A 17529-nucleotide genomic window follows, 5' to 3' on the forward strand; every position below is an offset into this window, starting at 1 on the left:
TGGGGGAAATGTTAAAATATAATGCACTGTAGTCAGGTTAAGCTTGCGCAGCAAAACACATTTTGTAATTAAGTTAATTAGTATGTGATAAGCAGTAAGAAATTTGGTGACAGTTGGGGCTCTTCTGTTAAAGCCACCTTACGCAGGAAACAAGATGCCTCAATGTCACTGAAACCTTTCAGACTGATTCACGTTAGTTAAATAGTGTATTTATTGTCATTTAAAGTGGATCCATAAGTATGAATTATAATGGGAGACACGACTCATTTTCCGCTTCCGTCTGCCTCTGTCTGCTAAACGCAGGTACTGTAGAATTCCTATTGAAAGCAATAGCAGTTCACCTGACATACTATGAAGCCAAGTCAATCACTTGTATGCTAGCTAGATCTATGCGACTGGCTCCTGTTCAATATGCAAGTAAAATTACCGTTGATTTCATGTCATGTACTTAAGTACAGTATTATTAAGGAGGACAGTGGTCTTAAATAAGCTTCCGTAGAGAAGTGAAACAGACATCTGCATTAAAAAAATGAGGACTGGACTGGAGTTAACTCAAATTGTGAAACAATACATCTCCATGTCAACATATGTAAAGTGCTCTGGTATAATACATTAATGCAACAGATTTCCTTTACCTGGGGCTTTTAGGTTTTCACGTCTACAAAGAGGTGAGCAGTTGAAAAGTCAGAACTCCCCTAATATTTTATGGACACAGTAAATATTCTTCATGAAATAACATACTCTTCAGCTATAATTCCTTAGAGAGTTTCTAATTTAACCATGAATGACTATAATGCTGTGTACTTATGTTATTGACTATAGATAATATATTCATAATATAAAGATTTGGTGCATAACCTTAAACCAATATAGTTGCTTGAAGGTAAAAATATGACTCAAATAATAAAAAATATATGCTATAACATTTGCTTTTTTCTCTTTGTCTTTTTCAGATGAGTATGACAGATGACAAATCCTTAAGGGATTAGGATACTGGTTGCTTAAAAACTTTGATACTCAAGCCAGAGAGAGTTACCAGCGGAATGGTGTAAATGGACGAATATACCCATGAACTAAGGCAGAATAACTGAAACGTCTTGGAAAGAGAGGAAGATGAAGAATCGGGGATGATATGCCATTCTTGGACAAAGAGTACTTGACCCTGGTGCCCCCATCTGTAAACCTGCAGTGCATGTTTGGGGGTTCCTGCCCCTCTGTGTGGCAAAATAAGATGGTTATGTCTCAGGGCACATACACGTTCCTCAGTTGTTTTGCTGGCTTTTGGCTAATCTGGGGTCTCATAGTACTTCTCTGCTGCCTCTGCAGTTTCTTTAGGCGTCGTATGAAGAGACGGCGTGAGGAAAGGTTAAGGGAGCAAAGTTTACGGTCTGTCCAAATAGAGCCTTTGCAGTACGAGGAGTATGTGAGCAGCCCTCGTATTCCTGTGTCGCATCGAATACGTGCACAAGCACAAACACAACAGCCACAACCAGCAGCAGCACAAGCACGGCCCTGGTCTGCCACACGCAGGAATGGTAAGTATGAGAGGAATTATCAAATTACATTCACATCAACATCATCCCATTTCTTGATATACAAATTTGTAACTTTGAAATTTGAAAACGTAATATAGGCCATGTACATAAAAATTGATATTACTTCTATTGGTCCAAGAGAAGTGTTTGTGATACATTTTATCAAGCCATCAGATTAATGGAATAGGACCTTAAGCAAGCTTTCAACATCTCAAAAGGGAAAACTTAGAAGAGGACCTCTAATGTTTTGAAAAATGGGACTCATTTTGCTTTATGAATGTGTAGACAAAATAATGTTTCACAAATCTCCAAGGACTTTGAAGGTCCTGTGTGAATGTGGTTTGCAAGTATGGCGAGGCGGCTGATAATTTCTGTTACCCTGTTTAATCCTGAGAGTTTATCCTGCAAGAAGGGCAGAGTCAGACCTTTACAATCGGTGGAGATTTCTTGAAATCACACAAGTTGAACTATGCATTATGCAGGGTCAGCTCAGCTCTTCTTGCAGAATATGCTCATTAATTGTGGTCTGTTGAATGCATAGTTAATTAATTGAGTTGAAATGTTCAGGTAACATCCAAACACTCAGTTTACTAAATCCACTCCAAAGAATCAGAGATAAAGTTTGGCTTTGTCTTTTCAGTCAATCAAAGCGATTGATTCTGCCTCATTTAACCATCATCCCACCCCATAATCAAATTATAAACATCTTCAGGACAAGCATTGTTGGGTGACCATCGACAAGTGTTTCTTATTACCCTGTTGTAAACTGCTGACTTCACTGTGACTTCACTTGCTGTGAGCATTAACTTAGCTCAAAGTAATGTAGCGCTGCACTCAACTAGGTACCAGTATCATAGCAATCCTGCCAAGCTAAAACACATCCAAGTAGCACCAATGATAATACCTGAGGTGGGTAATTTGTTGTTTTATCCAGCACTTATAACACCTTGAGAGAATTGTGGTATTGTTGATTATTTCAATATAACGTTATGCAAGTGGAATTACACATGATTAAGAAAACTATCCCTAATGAGGCAAATCTGATCATGTCAGTACCTTTGTTGGCTAACTGAACTGACCGCTTACGTCTGTTTTGGAGCACAGCACACAATTGAAGCTAAATTACCAAATAAAAATACCTGTATCATTTATATCAAATCTGCATTTATTTCCATGGATAACGCAGTACCAATATACCAGTCATCAGCTATAAGTGTACTTACTAGCTTAAAACTAATTATAGTATATATAATTGGTTGCGTCATTGCCAGTGATATGTGTAGGCCATAATCTATAACCTCCAGGCCAATATCAGGCACAAAGATAAGGGATCAGCTTCCCCCAATTAGATAACACCGAAAATAGACTGGCAATGCAAAGAAGTGAGAGAAATTGAACAAAAAACAGTGACACTCAGTGAGCTGACATGACAGCACTGTTATTACCTGCTGTTTAAATGGTCCTTTATTGCACCATGAGCTTGGGTTTCAACACTTCATCAGGGACAACATACCATGCTTTATAAATAACTACATTCATTGTTCACCAATGACCGACTGTATGTTACTTAGGTTTATAAATTAGAGCTGAAAGCAGAGCTTTATGTACTCTTACTTCCTACAGTAGGGTCACTTTGAGTAAACTAGCGCTATGTGCTCATCTCTGTAGCATGTAAACCATGGCCAAGTGATGAGTAGAGCTATCCTGCAGTGATTAGGTTAAGTGCACTCTTGTTTTCCCTGGTAAAAGCTTCTCAGCTTGGAGAATGTTTCATGGCCATAAGAGAGACAAAGCACTTGTTGTGGGATTCAAGTGAGCACAGAAAAAAGATTCTTAGAACACGTAGATGCCATTTGTAGCCTTTGTGCCTGGTGTAACTCGTTTGTTAAGTTGCTTTTGCGTCCACCAGAATTACCAAGTTTTTAATCGTAAATCACTGCAGGAAAGAAAGCAGTCCTGACAGATTTGACCTGAGTAATCAGACATCTTGGAACTATCAACAGTGGACAATTTCTCATATTTTAACTGCTTTCCAACTCATATAAACAATTGACATGAATGTGTGGTTGTCCTAACTGTTAACTGCATGTGGATTCATTTTGGTTGCACTTTTCACTGAGGTCATGTGACAGTTCTAAACTTGTCTTCCGCTATGAAATGCATTAAGTATTCCTAAAATGACTCTGAGGACCCATCAGATTTTGGTTTAGGGTATGCTATTATAGTATGTTTGGACTTCTAGTTCTAGTGTATAAAGTAAACTAAGAATTGCCTACATGGTTCCATAGTAGGACATCTAATGTGTCTTTATTTCTTTGTATTGTTGCATTGTATCTGCAGAGCCAGATCTTTCTCAGCCACCATGTTATGAAGAGGCGCTTCTAATGGCTGAACCACCACCACCCTATAGTGAGGTGCTCACTGACACACGTGGGATTTATCGAAAGATTCTCAGTCCTTTCCTTGCTGTCCAGGATAAAGTGGTCAAACCAGAGCAGCCCCTCAGCCATAAACAGCATCTGTCAGGACCACCACACACCCAACCTCTTCCTGGAGCCCTGAGTTCCCAGATCCCAGTCAGCCTCCCACAGGAAGCACAGAGGGCAAGGCCACCATCTTGGGCTGGATCTGACCTGGGCACTGGGGGACTACACAGACTGCCTGGAGGTTGTCAGCTCATCTTCCCAATTCCCCTGCTGGGCAGGACTACCGCTGTTTGAATCAACACATGCATATGGGCCTATATCCCTAAGATTTTATGGACTAGATGTGAACTTGAGAACGTTAGGGGATTATGAACTTTATAGGATAACGTGAATGGAATAATTTTATGTTCCGTGTTTGAGACTACATCAGTGACCCTATTAATGGCAAACCGAAGACGTTCCATGGACCAAGAAACTGTCAAATAGGACTATAAGGAAGATTTGGTGGACAATGTACAGCTGACCAGCTCTAGAAGAGAGATGCCATGTTCTACTTTCTAAAGACAAACATGGACTGCAAGCCATCTTTATTTATATTTATGTATGGTTTTTATTTATTTAGTTTCTCATTCTTTTTGGTGGGATTAAATTTAAATGTATCAGCCATTGTATGTGTGTGTAAGATACAACATGCAACCACAGTTTAAATAGTATGTCTGTTTCTGTGTGTTGTACACACTATGCGTGAGTGGGAGAGTACTGCTTTCTCTATATCAGTCAGATCTTCAATTTGTTTAATCTGAAAGGGCTACACATTGAAAATCTGAGAATACTTTTAAATTGTTATATAGTAAATGATAAAATGCAGTTACCCGGTAAAAACTGTCAATGCTGAAGTAATCTCTGTAGTGGTACATAACATACAAAGATTTTCATTTTTGTACAAGTATAATGTTTTAAGGTTGGAATTCACCAAATGCTGACACTGGGAGTAACACTTTTGTCCAGCTATAACTACAATTCACTCAAAGAGAATCCAACACTAAAAAAATAATAAACCTAATTCAATTTCAATTAAGCCGTTGCTGCCCTAACACATCAGAAAAGTGTCAATGAAAAGAAATTCGGAAATTTCCATGTGCCGATGGTAGAAAATCTACAACCTGGCACCTCTGTATATCACTATTCCTTGGGGGGATCGTAAGAGCATTAAGAGGAATTCACTAAGATCTGGTGCTGGATTTCACAATGTTTTCATTGGCTATATGGCCAGTCTTATTGTGACAGGCTGTGAAATTCCACCTCAGCCCTGTGGTGAATCTTGCCACAAAACTCAAGTAGAAAGCCTGGAGGGCTTTGCTTTATGTGTACTTTTTCAGAGCCTTATTTTTTTTAAAGCTGTCACTACAAATCCTGCATTTTACAGTTATATACCCTAAATAAACATATGTAATGGTGTTTAAAGAGTACAAAAAGCAATATCTATGTAGTTTCAGATCACATGACACAATTCTATACTATTATTTACTACAACTATTAGTCCCAATATACTTAGAGGGTAGGAGTTTATTGTGCCTCTTTGTTGGCAGCTGCTTTAGTACTGACAGCCTTTGTAAGGGACGTATGAAAAGAAGGAACATAACATCAAGATCAGAATTTGGTATGTTATTGTTGCCACCGTGTGCCACAGATATCAGCTACCATTAGGTAAACGTTAAAGTGCATCTGTCACTTTTCCCCAATCCACAATTTTACAATGTATGTAGTACAACTGACTGTCTTAATCCACGTATTATACTAGGTAGGTGCTAACCAAGTAGTTGTCCTTTTTTTCCCTGTAAAAGAAATGAGAAGCTATATAAGGTTTGCCAATCTTGTAATATGTGTGGATGGGACAGTAAATATTGAAAAGGATGCAGTTTCAGCCAAGATCTGGTGTCCTGCCTTCTTGTTGGTTTAGGGGCAAGCTATAAATTACAGTAACGGATGGTTACAGAGGCCAGAGTATGTTCATCCATTTGTAAAGACCATAAGGCATTTCCCTACCACTTAGTATAGAGAGGGATAAGTGAGGACAGTGAGCTGAAAAACTAAATTTTTGTGGCACTGCCCTTCTTTGGGACATTACAATGCTTACACTATATGTACAATTGTGATTGGTTATTGGAGGAATTTCAACACAAGATAGCTGCAAAGTAAAAACTTACAGTGCCGCTGTCTTACCTATTAACTATAGTAGGATATGCAAATGGCACCAACATCAGCGCTTCCTAAATCCTGAGGGCAGGTATGATTCAATACAGATCTAACTAATCGTAGCAGATCAATAAGTATGATGCTTGTGATTTGACTTGGAATCTTTGACTACTGTATGACTGTTTTTCTATTGGCTGTCAGTATCACCAATTGTCCTGGGCACCTGGTGTGTTAGTACATACTTAACCTTGCTGTACTCTTTCTCTGTCTCCCTCCTTTTTTTCATTGTCTTTTCCTCTTTTTATGGTTTTCCCCTTTCTTTCTTCTCTCCCCCTTTGAATTCTGTTGTTTTAATTATCTGTTCCTTAGCAGGTCTTAAAATTAGGTAAATACAATCTCAGATGAACAACAACACATCACATAGTACATGACTTTTCCACAAAAGTAAAGCCAAAATGGAGAAGCCATGTATGAAAAACCTTACACCTTATGATTCAATAGCTTGTAGAACCACCTTTAGCAGCAATAACTTGAAATAATAATTTTCTATATGACTTTAGCAGGCTCTCACATGGTTTTGGAACTTTGGCCCACTCTTTTTTACAATGTTGCTTCAGTTCATTAAGGTTTGCATGTTTATGCAAAGCTCTTTTAAGGTCCCGCCACAGCATTTCAATCAGGTTGAGTGATTATTATCCTGTTGCCCAACCCAATTTCAGCAAGGTTTTAGCTGTCGGACAGATGGCCTTGCATTTGACTCTAGAATACTTTGGTATATAGACGAGTTCATGGTCGACTGCAAAGTTCCCAGGTCTTGTGGCTGCAAAACAAGCCCAAATTATTAACCCTCCACCACTGTGCTTGACAGTTGGGATGAGGTGTTTGTCTTGATTTGCTGTGTTTGGTTTTTGCCAAAAGTGGCACTGTGCATTATGGCCAAACATCTCCACTTTGGTCTTGTTTGTCCAAAAGGACATTGTTGCAGAAGTGTGATATGCAAACCTTAGCCATGCTGCCATGTTCTTTTTAGAGAGAAGAGGCTTTCTCCTGGCAGCTCTTCCAAACAAACCATACTTGTTCAGTCTTTTTGTATTTGTACTGTCATGAACGTTAACATTTAACATGCTAACTGAGGCCTGTAGAGTCTGAGATTTATCTCTTGGGTTTTTTGCAATTGGGCATTGCACGTTCTGACCTTGAAGATTCTGGGAAGATTGGCAACTGTCTTGAATGTTTTCCACTTTAAAACAATCTTTTTCACTGTGGAATGATGGGCTTTAAATATTTTGGAAATGGCCTTATAACCCTTCCCACACACGTGAATGCTCCAGACCGAAAACTGCTAAAACTTCAGCTTTCATAGAGGTGATCGCACGTGCTGATGATCAATTAATCAAGGGCATTTGATTAGCAGCACTTGTCTGCTTCCTTTGGAACCAGTAAGGGTTTACTTAGTTTTCACACATAGCTTCTCCATTTTGGCTTAATCTTTGATGACTAAATCATGACACAGTGTAATATGTCATTTGTTGTTCATCTGAGGTTGTATTTACCTAATTTTTAGACCTGCTATGGAACAGATGATTTTTATTATGTGTAGATATGTAAAACCATAGAAATCAAAGTGGGTGTACTTTCTTTACATGACCGTACATGCTAGCACAATGCACTAGTACACATGCACACTTTGACATTATACATATAAATACAAACACTCTTCAACGCCATACACTTTTACATATACACACACTCTCTGTCATCAACACTTCCTTTTCTATCCCCCTCTTTTTGGTGCAGCTGGCTGCTCTCCCTCTGTTACATACACACACGGCACCCGCTATAGACCTCCCCTCCTTTGACGTCAGAGATGACATCAGGGCAGGAAATGTTGCATTTAAATCCACTTTAAATTTAAGAGCACTAAATTAGAACGTTGTTACATTCAATCTGACAGTTTGGGACTACACAGAGGTGAATAGGAGGTGGTGGATCAGAGCAGAGGGACGCTGGAGGAAGCGGGTAACAGCAGAGGGTTCTGGGAGCATAAGAGGGGAGCTGGTTGGGCCATAAGAGGCTGCGGGGAGCATTGGGCAGCAGAGGGACAGGAAGGGCAATAGAGGGCACTAGTCTTCATTGGAACTGAAATGCTGGGTGAAATTGGGATCAATCAAAGTGCAGTATGTGATTGGTCCTTGCTTTAAGCCCTGCCCAGAGTGATTCCCACGGTAACAGGTTTATTCTATCCCAGATATCCGTAATTAGCATTTACTTTTAATTATACCATTTAGAGCGGAGTATTTTGCTCACTTTATGGACATGTGTAGCTAATATTTCATTTTTTGTACAAACTGAAGGTCTCTAAAGGCAAAAGTGCCATATGACATGGAGTACAAAGCATTGTCCTAAAGTACTATATAAATACACGTTGTGGTGACTGCAGGATCTAGCTGCAAGATTCTGTATGTATTAAGTCTCCAGCAGACCCTGGGACACTGGAACAGTGAGGCATAGCTCATGGTCAAGGCAAACCAGTGGTGTATTACCTAGGTCTTCTGGGACACAATGGAGTAGTCGCTAAATCATCCACCCCTGCTGTACCTGGGACCTCATAATTTCCATACAAAGTACTGTAGTATTTATTGATAGCCATGGTCTAGTGTAGTGTTATAGTTATTATGTTATGTAATTGTTGCAGTCAAACAGTTCTTACTGTGAATAGCTGTTCTTTAGAATTATGTCGTGACAGCAAAAGCAGCGCTGACTATTAGACACAAAAAGAAAAAGTGTATTTATTGATGGAATTCTATATCTTCACAAATGGAAAAAAAACCCAGAAATAATTTCTTCAGCTGATATAGTAACTAAATACTGCATCAGACACAATTTCATTTACAATTCGATTTCCTGCTGTTTATATACACATTATTGTAACATTTAGGACTGTAAAACACTGGGATACAAAAAGGATCATCAGGGTAGGAAAGAAGGAAGGGGGATTTGAAACCAAAAGAGGGACACTTGGGATATATGCAATTATACAAAGCATTTATAATACACAAATGAAGCAATAGATACAGTATTTCATATACTTAGGCTTTTTAGCTGATTCAGTGCTGTTGTTTTTGTTGTAAAAGCAAAATATTTTCTTGTTCATCGATATCATCTATTTCCTGCTGCATATACAGCCAGTAGAAGTTGCTCTAATAAGCAAGATGGATGACTTGGTCTGCTCCAATGTGTTCCATATTGTCATGTAGGTGCTTTAGTACTAATGCCTTTAATGTCAGAGGTATTATTAACTGCTTATATTGTCCGCTTCTCCTGTAGAAGATGCCATTGTAGTTTATCTGCTTCATATAATAATCTGCCTGTCTCCTTTTTAATGAATTTCTTTTCCTTTTCTAGAGGATTTCATCCTTTTATTTTCATTTTGACGGCTTCTTAGATGGCAGCATCTTCTTCTGGAACAATAGCTGCCGTTGCTCCCCAGTGCACATCCTCTAAACTACTGAAGTTTCAACACAGCCATCCAGAGAAAATTGGTATCTCTCACTGCATTGTTCCCTTGCCACATGCCAGACACAATTTCTTATAACACTGTCTCTCTATATTACCCAATGTGATCTTGTAACTTTAATAGATATTTTGACAGTGTATCCCCCTCATTTTTTGACAGTGTATCCCCCTCATTTGTTTAACCAGGTCGGTATTTTATTTCAAAGTCTACTAAGTCATCCACTTAGAGGTCATTGGATTGTTATCTGTATAGACATTAGACAGAATAAAGCAAGTCTCAAAATTTTTCAGAAGAAGCCAAAAAAATTACGTTTTCAAGAATGCAGGTGGAAATTTCTTTCAACCAAGGTCAACATCCTTGAAACATGTACAGTAACATGAATTTTGTTGCATTGTTGTAGATAAAGCATGACTCCTAGACCTTCATTTCATGCATCAGTGTGTAACCCCAACAGAACATCAGTAGGAGAGTCGAGGTAGGCTACAATAGGTGGATTTGTCATCATTTCCACAAGACAATGGGTATATTGGGCTAAAGTTGTCCTTCATCTCTTTGAATTGGATTTCTACTTCTGTTGTACTGAAGTGTGGCTTCAACCAAGCTTGATTTCTGGGGCCCTTGTAGAAGTTCAAACAAATGCTTGGCAACTCCAGCACCACCGAAAACAAGGAAAGAAGAACAGAAGGGAAAAAAGAAAAAAGGGGAGATTTCTGTTTGCACCCTTTCAACACATTGTTCATTCATACCTTTATAGAAACTGAAAAGTCCCTGAACTAGTTTGCTTTCAAACTACTTTGCTTGTTGAGACGCAAAGAGTATTTGCTGCTTTACTTCCATTGGTCTATATAAGTATTACTGAGGTGTTTCTTTATCATTTTATTTGATATTACTGAGTTCCAGAGACGATTTGATGCTATTATTGACTTTTAGATATGCTTTAAAGAAACCGTTACATTTTGCTGCCTGGAGATTTGGTTATTAGCATATCTTTAAGTACCATATCCTGTACCAATCTTAAGAACAGTTCTAATTACCTATGCCTCACTAAATCTTTCTGCTAGTGCTTCATGAATTTGTTTGGAAACATTAATGCTGCTCATGTCAGAATACATGTCAGTTTACCACCATATCTCTTGAATTCTCTGCAGGGCAACAAAACCCATGTATTTGACCAGAGATGACTATTGTTGAGTAAGCAGTTCCTGTTGTAAGCTTCCCCTGCGGTCGCCACAACAGACTCCTACACTGGTTTCAAGTTGTCATTTTAACTAGGTAGTTAGTCTATTCTTGATGACTGCAGACAGGCCCGGACTGGGACAAAAAATAGGCCCGGGCATTTAAGACTGAGCAGCCCATTTTTATTTATTTATTTATTTTTAAAGCCCACCCTTCATGTACCATCTTTGCATTTCCCCAAATCACTTAAACATTCATGATAGACACAAACACTTACTCACTCATTCACACAAATCAATAACACATCATTAATGCAGTCTCACAAATCATTCAAGCAATTTATCCACACATGAATTCATTAATTCTCATACGCATTCACACAATTCATCCAAACATTTATTCATTCATTCTTGTACGCATTCACACTACCCCCTCTCCCCATCCCCTTCTTATCTGCCCCTTCTAACTATGTACCCCCTTCCCCATTTCTCAATATGTACCCCCTCTATCTCCCCCTTTCTATCTAACCCCTCTCCCCCCTCCCACTGCACCCCCCTCCCTTACCCTACTTACCTTGTTGCCGAGTAAGCAGCAACTGCGACCGGGTCCGCCACTCTAGGAGGCCGGGCAACCCCCACCAGGGCCGGCTTTAGGGGTGCGCGGCCACACAGGGCTTAAATTAAAACATCGGGGTTTTGGGTTTTTTTACTTTATTTAACATCCTCCATGTTAAATAAAGTTATACAAACTTTATTTAACATGAAGGATGTTAAATAAAGTAAACAAAAAAAACCCCTGATGTTTTAATTTAAGCCGTGTGCGGCCGCGCACCCCTAAGGCCGGCCCTGGTGGGGGTTGCCCGGTCTCCTAGAGAGGCGGACACGGTCGCAGTTGCTGCGGGCTTAAGGGGCAGGTGCCCCTTATGCTCTGCGTTAATGCGGCCGCATAGGCCCAGTCAGTCCGGTCCTGACTGAGCCTATTTTAAGGTAGGTGCCTGGAGCTGCAGCTCCATCAGCCCCTACGTCAATCCGGCCCTGGGCCGCCCGGCCTACCGGGAAAATGCCCAGTGTGCCCGATGGCCAGTCCGGGCCTGACTGCAGATCATTGATGAGGTTACAAAATGCAAGCAAGTACAACACCCCTTGGTCCTCTAGATCTCATAGCTCATGGCTCCAGATGAAATCCTTGATGAAATCAAAGAGTTCCACTTCTGTTCCCTCCACTCCTGACAAGTCCTCTTCCACTAAATGCTGTCATAACTCTGCAGGTTTGTATGGTACCCTGGTATAGGTAGAGCTAACCAAGAAGGTCTCTCTGAAACTCTTTGCAAAGTTCTCGTAGTAGCACCACAAGGTTTAGCTATCAGCAACCCTTCACACAATGGTGTTAATCCCAAATGAGTCTCCATCTGAGATATACAGTGAATTTGTATGTTTGCCCACTGACAAAGACATGATCAGTCTAAAATTTTAATGGTAGGTTTATTTGAACAGTGAGAGACAGAAGAACAACAAAAAAATCCAGAATAACACATTTCAAATAAGTTATTGATTTACATTTAACTCAGTGAAATAAGTACCGTATTGACTCGATTATAGGCCGCACCCGATTATAGGCCGCACCCTAAAAGTTAGGTGCTTTCTTTGAAAAAAAAACAACTTAGTGGAATAGATATGCTGCCACTCTGCTCCCCAGGTATGCTGGCACTCTGCCCACCCTGAGATATGCTACCACTCTGCCCCCCCCGATATGCTGCCACTCTGCCCCCCCGAGATACGCTGCCACTCTGCTCCCTAGATATGCCCCCCCCTAGATTTACCAATGCAGACTCTGCGTGATACACGTAGACAACGTCCAGTGCCGGTACTTTCTCCGTTCACCAGCTGCGGCAATGCGAGCATAAACAACCTCAGCTGCCGGCACGTCTGTGCAATGTGCTTTAACAATCTCCCTTGCCGGCAATCCCCCCGTGGAAAGTGCTGGCAGGGGAAGCCGTCTCAGCGCATCTCACGGCTGCCGGAGAGAAGGATCCAGGTCCCCTGCAGCACTGCAGGGGATCTGTATACTAACCCTGCTGCCTGCCCGGCACCCAGAACTACATGTCCCGGGTGTCGGGCGATATGAATTGCACATTTTTGCGCTAAACCCCTATTATAGGCCGCACCCCCGCTTTAAGTCATGTTGCAAAACATGACTTAGTACTTGGTGGCAAAATCCTTGTTGGCAATCACAGAGGTCAGACATTTCTTGTAGTTGGCTACCAGATTTGCTCACATGTCAGGATGGATTTTGTCCAAATCCTTTTTGCAGATCCTGTCCAAGTCTTTAAGGTTTTGAGGCTGGCGTTTGGCAACTCGAACCTTCAGCTCCCTCCACAGATTTTCTATGGGATTAAGGTCTGGAGACTGGCTAGGCCACTCCAGGACCTTAATGAGCATCTTCTTGAGCCACTCCTTTGTTGCCTTGGCCATGTGGTTTGGGTCATTGTCATGCTGGAATACCCATCCAGGACCCAAGGAGGTTCTCAATCAATATTTGACAGTTGTCCTGTCCCTTTAGCAGAAAAACAGCCCCAAAGCATAATGTTTCCACCTCTATGTTTGATGGTGGAGATGGTGTTCTTGGGGTCAGAGGCACCATTCCTTCTCCTCCAAGCACGGCGAGTTGAGTTGATGCCAAATAGCTTGATTGCGGTCTCATCTGACCACAACACTTACACCCATTTCTCCTCTGAATCATTCAGATGTTCATTGGCAATCTTCAGGCGGGCGTGTACATGTGCTTTCTTGAGCAGGGGAACCTTGCGGGCGCTGGATTTCAGTCCTTCACGGCGTAGTATTTTCTTGGTAATAATTGTTTTCTTGATAACTATGGTCCGTTTTACCAAGCTGCTTGGCAAAGGACTTGTAGCTCATTCCAGCCTTGTGTAGGGTCTACAATCTTGTCCCTGACATCCTTGGGCAGCTCTTTGGTCTTGGTCATGGTGGAGAGATTGATTGCTTCTGCAGACAGGTGTCTTTTATACAGGTAACGAGCTGAGATTAGGAGCACTGCCTTTAAGAGAATGCTCCTAATCTCAGCTCATTACCTGTATAAAAGACACCTGGGAGCCAGACATCTTGCTGATTGATAGGGGATCAAATACTTTTTTCACTGACTAAAATGCAAATCAATGTATAACTTATTTGATATGCGTCATTCTGGATGTTTTTGTTGTTATTCTGTCTCTCACTGTTCAAATAAACCTACCATACTATAAAATTATAGACTGATCATGTAAAAAATGAGCAGGGGATCAAATAATTTTTTCCTTCACTGTACATGGTACAAGTACTATTACACCAATCCTCAATATATACTTATGTATACCCATCTGTTCTATACAGCGCCTTGCAAAAGTATTCACCCACCTTGGCATTTTTACTATTTTGTTGCATGACAACCTGGAATTAAAAATGATTTGTTGGGGTTTTGTATCATTTGGTTTACACAACATAGCTACCACTTTGAAGATGCTAAATATTATTTATTGTAAAACAAGAAACAAGAAAAAAAAAAAAAAAGAAAACAGGAGCGTGCATATCTAGTCACCCCCCAAATCCAGTAGAGCCACATTTTGTAGCAATTACAGCTGCAAGGGTATGTCTCTAAACTTGGCACATCTAGCCGCTGGGATTTTTCAAGGTGAGACTGTTCCAGCTCCTTAAAGTTGGATGGGTTCATCTGGTGTACAGCACCCTTTAAATTATACCACAGATTCGCTATTGGATTGAGGTCTGGGTTTTGACTAGGCCATTCCAAGACATTTAAAAGTATCCACGTAAACCACTCAAATGTTGCTTTAGCAGTATGCTTAGGGTCAGGCCCGGACTGGCCATCGGGCACACCGGGCATTTGCTAATGGAGCTGCAGCTCCAGGCCCCTACCTTAAAATAGGCCCATTCAGGACCGGACTGACTGGGCCTATGCGGCCGTCCTTAATGCAGGGCAAAAGGGGCACCTGCCCCTTAAGCCCGCTACTTACCTGGCAGACGCGTGTGAGCAGCGTCTCTTCTACCGCCAGGGGGACGCAGGAATCCAACGGAACCATGTGACGTACGTCACGTACGTCACATGACCCTGCTGCGAGTCTGCTTCCCCTGTGCAGATCTGCAGAAGTCTCCGAGCGGCGCGTACATCATTAGTTCAGGTAAGGGGGTGAGGGAGGCTGAATGGAGTATGTGAGATTGAATGAAAGAATGAATTAATGAGTATATGTAAAGGAGTGAGTGAATGAATGTTTGTGAATGAGTATATGTAAATGAGTATCTGAATGAGGGAATTAATGAGTATCAATGTATGAATGCATATCTGAATGAGTGAATGATTATCTGTGAATTAGTGAATAAATATTTGTGAAAGAGTGAATGAATATGTGTGTGTGATAGCATGGATGTGTAAGGGGGGCAAAGATGCAACAGGCAGGCTGTTTTGGTGGCAAAGATGTCACAGGCAGGCTGTTGGCAAGCTGTTTTGGGGGCAAAGATGCCGCAGGCAGGCTGAGTGAAACCGTCTGTGGAAACCCTCCGGATGCGGGTGTCAGTGTGGCAAAGCCTGTCCAGGTGTTTGTGATTGGGTGTCAGTGTGGCAGAGCCTGTCCTGTTGTGTGTGTGTTTGGGTGTCTGTGTGGCAGAGCCTGTTCTGGTGTGTGTGTGTGGGTGTCAGTGTAACAGAGCCTGTCCTGGTGTGTGTTTGTGTATGGGTGTTGGTGTGACAGAGCCTGGCCTGGTGTGTGTGTGTTTGGGTGTCGGTGTGACAGAGCCTGTCCTGGTGTGTTTGGGTGTCGGTGTGCCTGTCCAGAGCCTGTCCTGGTGTGTGTGTCTGGGTGTCAGTGTGGCAGAGCCTGTCCTAGTGTGTGTGTTCGGGTGTCAGTGTGGCCGAGCCTGTCCTGGGACGTGTGTTTGGGTGTTAGTGTGGCCGAGCCTGTCCTGGTGTGTTTGAACACAGAAAAGAACCCGAGCACTCCAATCAGCTTCCAATCCTTAGGTTACTTTATTCAAAGAAAGCAAAACAAAAAAGCAACGTTTCGGCCAAACGTTGCTATTTTTGTTATGCTTTCTGTTTTTGTTTTGCCCTTTTTTCCTGCTAGCTCCCAGCTTCCTTGGAGTTGAGTGCTGAACCATTTCTTCTTTTTTTAACTGTCCTGGTGTGTGTGTGTGTGTTTGGATCTCGGTGTGGCAGAGCCTGTCCTGGTGTATGTGTCTGGGTGTTGGTGTGGAAAAGCCTGTCCTGGTGTGTGTGTTTGCTTATCTGTTTCCTTAATTTACAGTAGGAACTATTTCATATTTACTTATTCAGAGATAAAATGCCCTCCTGAATTTGTAGTGAACTCGGTGGACAAAACATTCAAGGCCCTGAAATCATTTAGTGGAAAAGATAAGGTATTGTGTTATTTACTCTAATATTTTTTTAAAGGATTAGTTGTACTAAATTGTGGCTACAGGCTTCCCATGTTGAATGACCAAGTATTTTGTATATGTATGTACATATATGTTTTTTCATAAAAATGGGCTGCTCAGTCTGAAATGCCCGGGCCTATTTTTTGTCCCAGTCCGGGCCTGCTAGAAGGTGAACCTCCATCACAGTCTCAAATATCTGGAAGATTGAAACAGGTTTCCCCCACGAATTTCCATCACCAACACCATCCATCATTCCTTCAATCCTGACCAGTGTCCCATTTCTCGCCGATGGAAAAAAAACATCCCCACAGCATGATGCTGTGGGATGGTGTTCTTGGGGGGATGAGAGGGTTTGCGCCAGACATAGCGTTTTCCTTGATGACCAAAAAGCTCAAAGTTAGCGTTGCAGACGCCGGGGCCTTTCAGAACAGCTGTTTATATACTGAGATCATGTGACACTTTATTGAACTAATTATGTGACTTCTGAAGGTGATTGGTGGCACCAGATCTTATTTAGGGGCTTCATAGGAAAGAGGGTGAATACATATGCACGCACCACTTTTCCATTTTTTTAGATAAGTTATTTTCTTAATTTCACTTTGGACTATTTTGTGCATGTCCATTATATGAAATCCGAATAAAAATGCACTTTAATTCCAGGTTGCAATGCAACAAAATAGAAAAAAATACCAAGGGGGTGAATACTTTTGCAAGGCAGTGTATAAGTGTATGAGAGCATGAATGTATATGTATAAGTGTATGTGAGCATGAATGTGTATGTATAAGTGTATGTGCGCATGAATGTGTATGTAAAATGTGTGTACAGGAGAAAAGTATAGTTAAAATGATACCATTTATTAGCTAACTGAGAGTTTGATTGCGAGCTTTCGAGACCAAGTTGTTAGGTCCCTTCCTCAGGCATTAACGAAGCAAACACAGACTTTTCTAAATACAAAAGCACAATTCACACGTTAACAAAGACTTTAGATAAACACAGAGGTATTGGGGAATTTGTTCAGCAGTAAATTAGTTGGACTAGCAGAGATCATATAGACAGATATGGTTCAATCAAAGCATCGTTGGTCAGTTCACTCCCTGGTTAGAGGGGCCATAAAACCATTAGACATATGCCAGATCCATGAAGGTGTCAAATGTTCCCAGCAATAAGTTGTTTGTAGTTAATTTGAATTGTGAAGGGATTAATGGTTAGTGATGTTATAATGGGAGATGAATTCTCTGTC

The 17529-nt window shown here is 41.1% G+C and overlaps 1 protein-coding gene across 1 annotated transcript; it reads left to right on the top strand.

Moving 5' to 3' along the window:
* Positions 1-1231: 1231 nt before the first annotated feature.
* LOC149299420 (proline-rich protein 7-like) lies at positions 1232-4255 on the top strand. Its single transcript, XM_089485988.1, has 2 exons — positions 1232-1535; positions 3876-4255. Exons 1-2 carry the CDS (start codon positions 1232-1234, stop codon positions 4253-4255), a joined length of 684 nt encoding a protein of 227 aa, XP_089342114.1.
* Positions 4256-17529: the final 13274 nt, after the last annotated feature.

The sequence above is a fragment of the Sceloporus occidentalis genome, unplaced genomic scaffold, assembly GCF_023333645.1.
Source record: "Sceloporus occidentalis isolate IW3139 unplaced genomic scaffold, rSceOcc1.0.p SCAF_28, whole genome shotgun sequence".
NCBI lineage: Eukaryota > Metazoa > Chordata > Lepidosauria > Squamata > Phrynosomatidae > Sceloporus > Sceloporus occidentalis.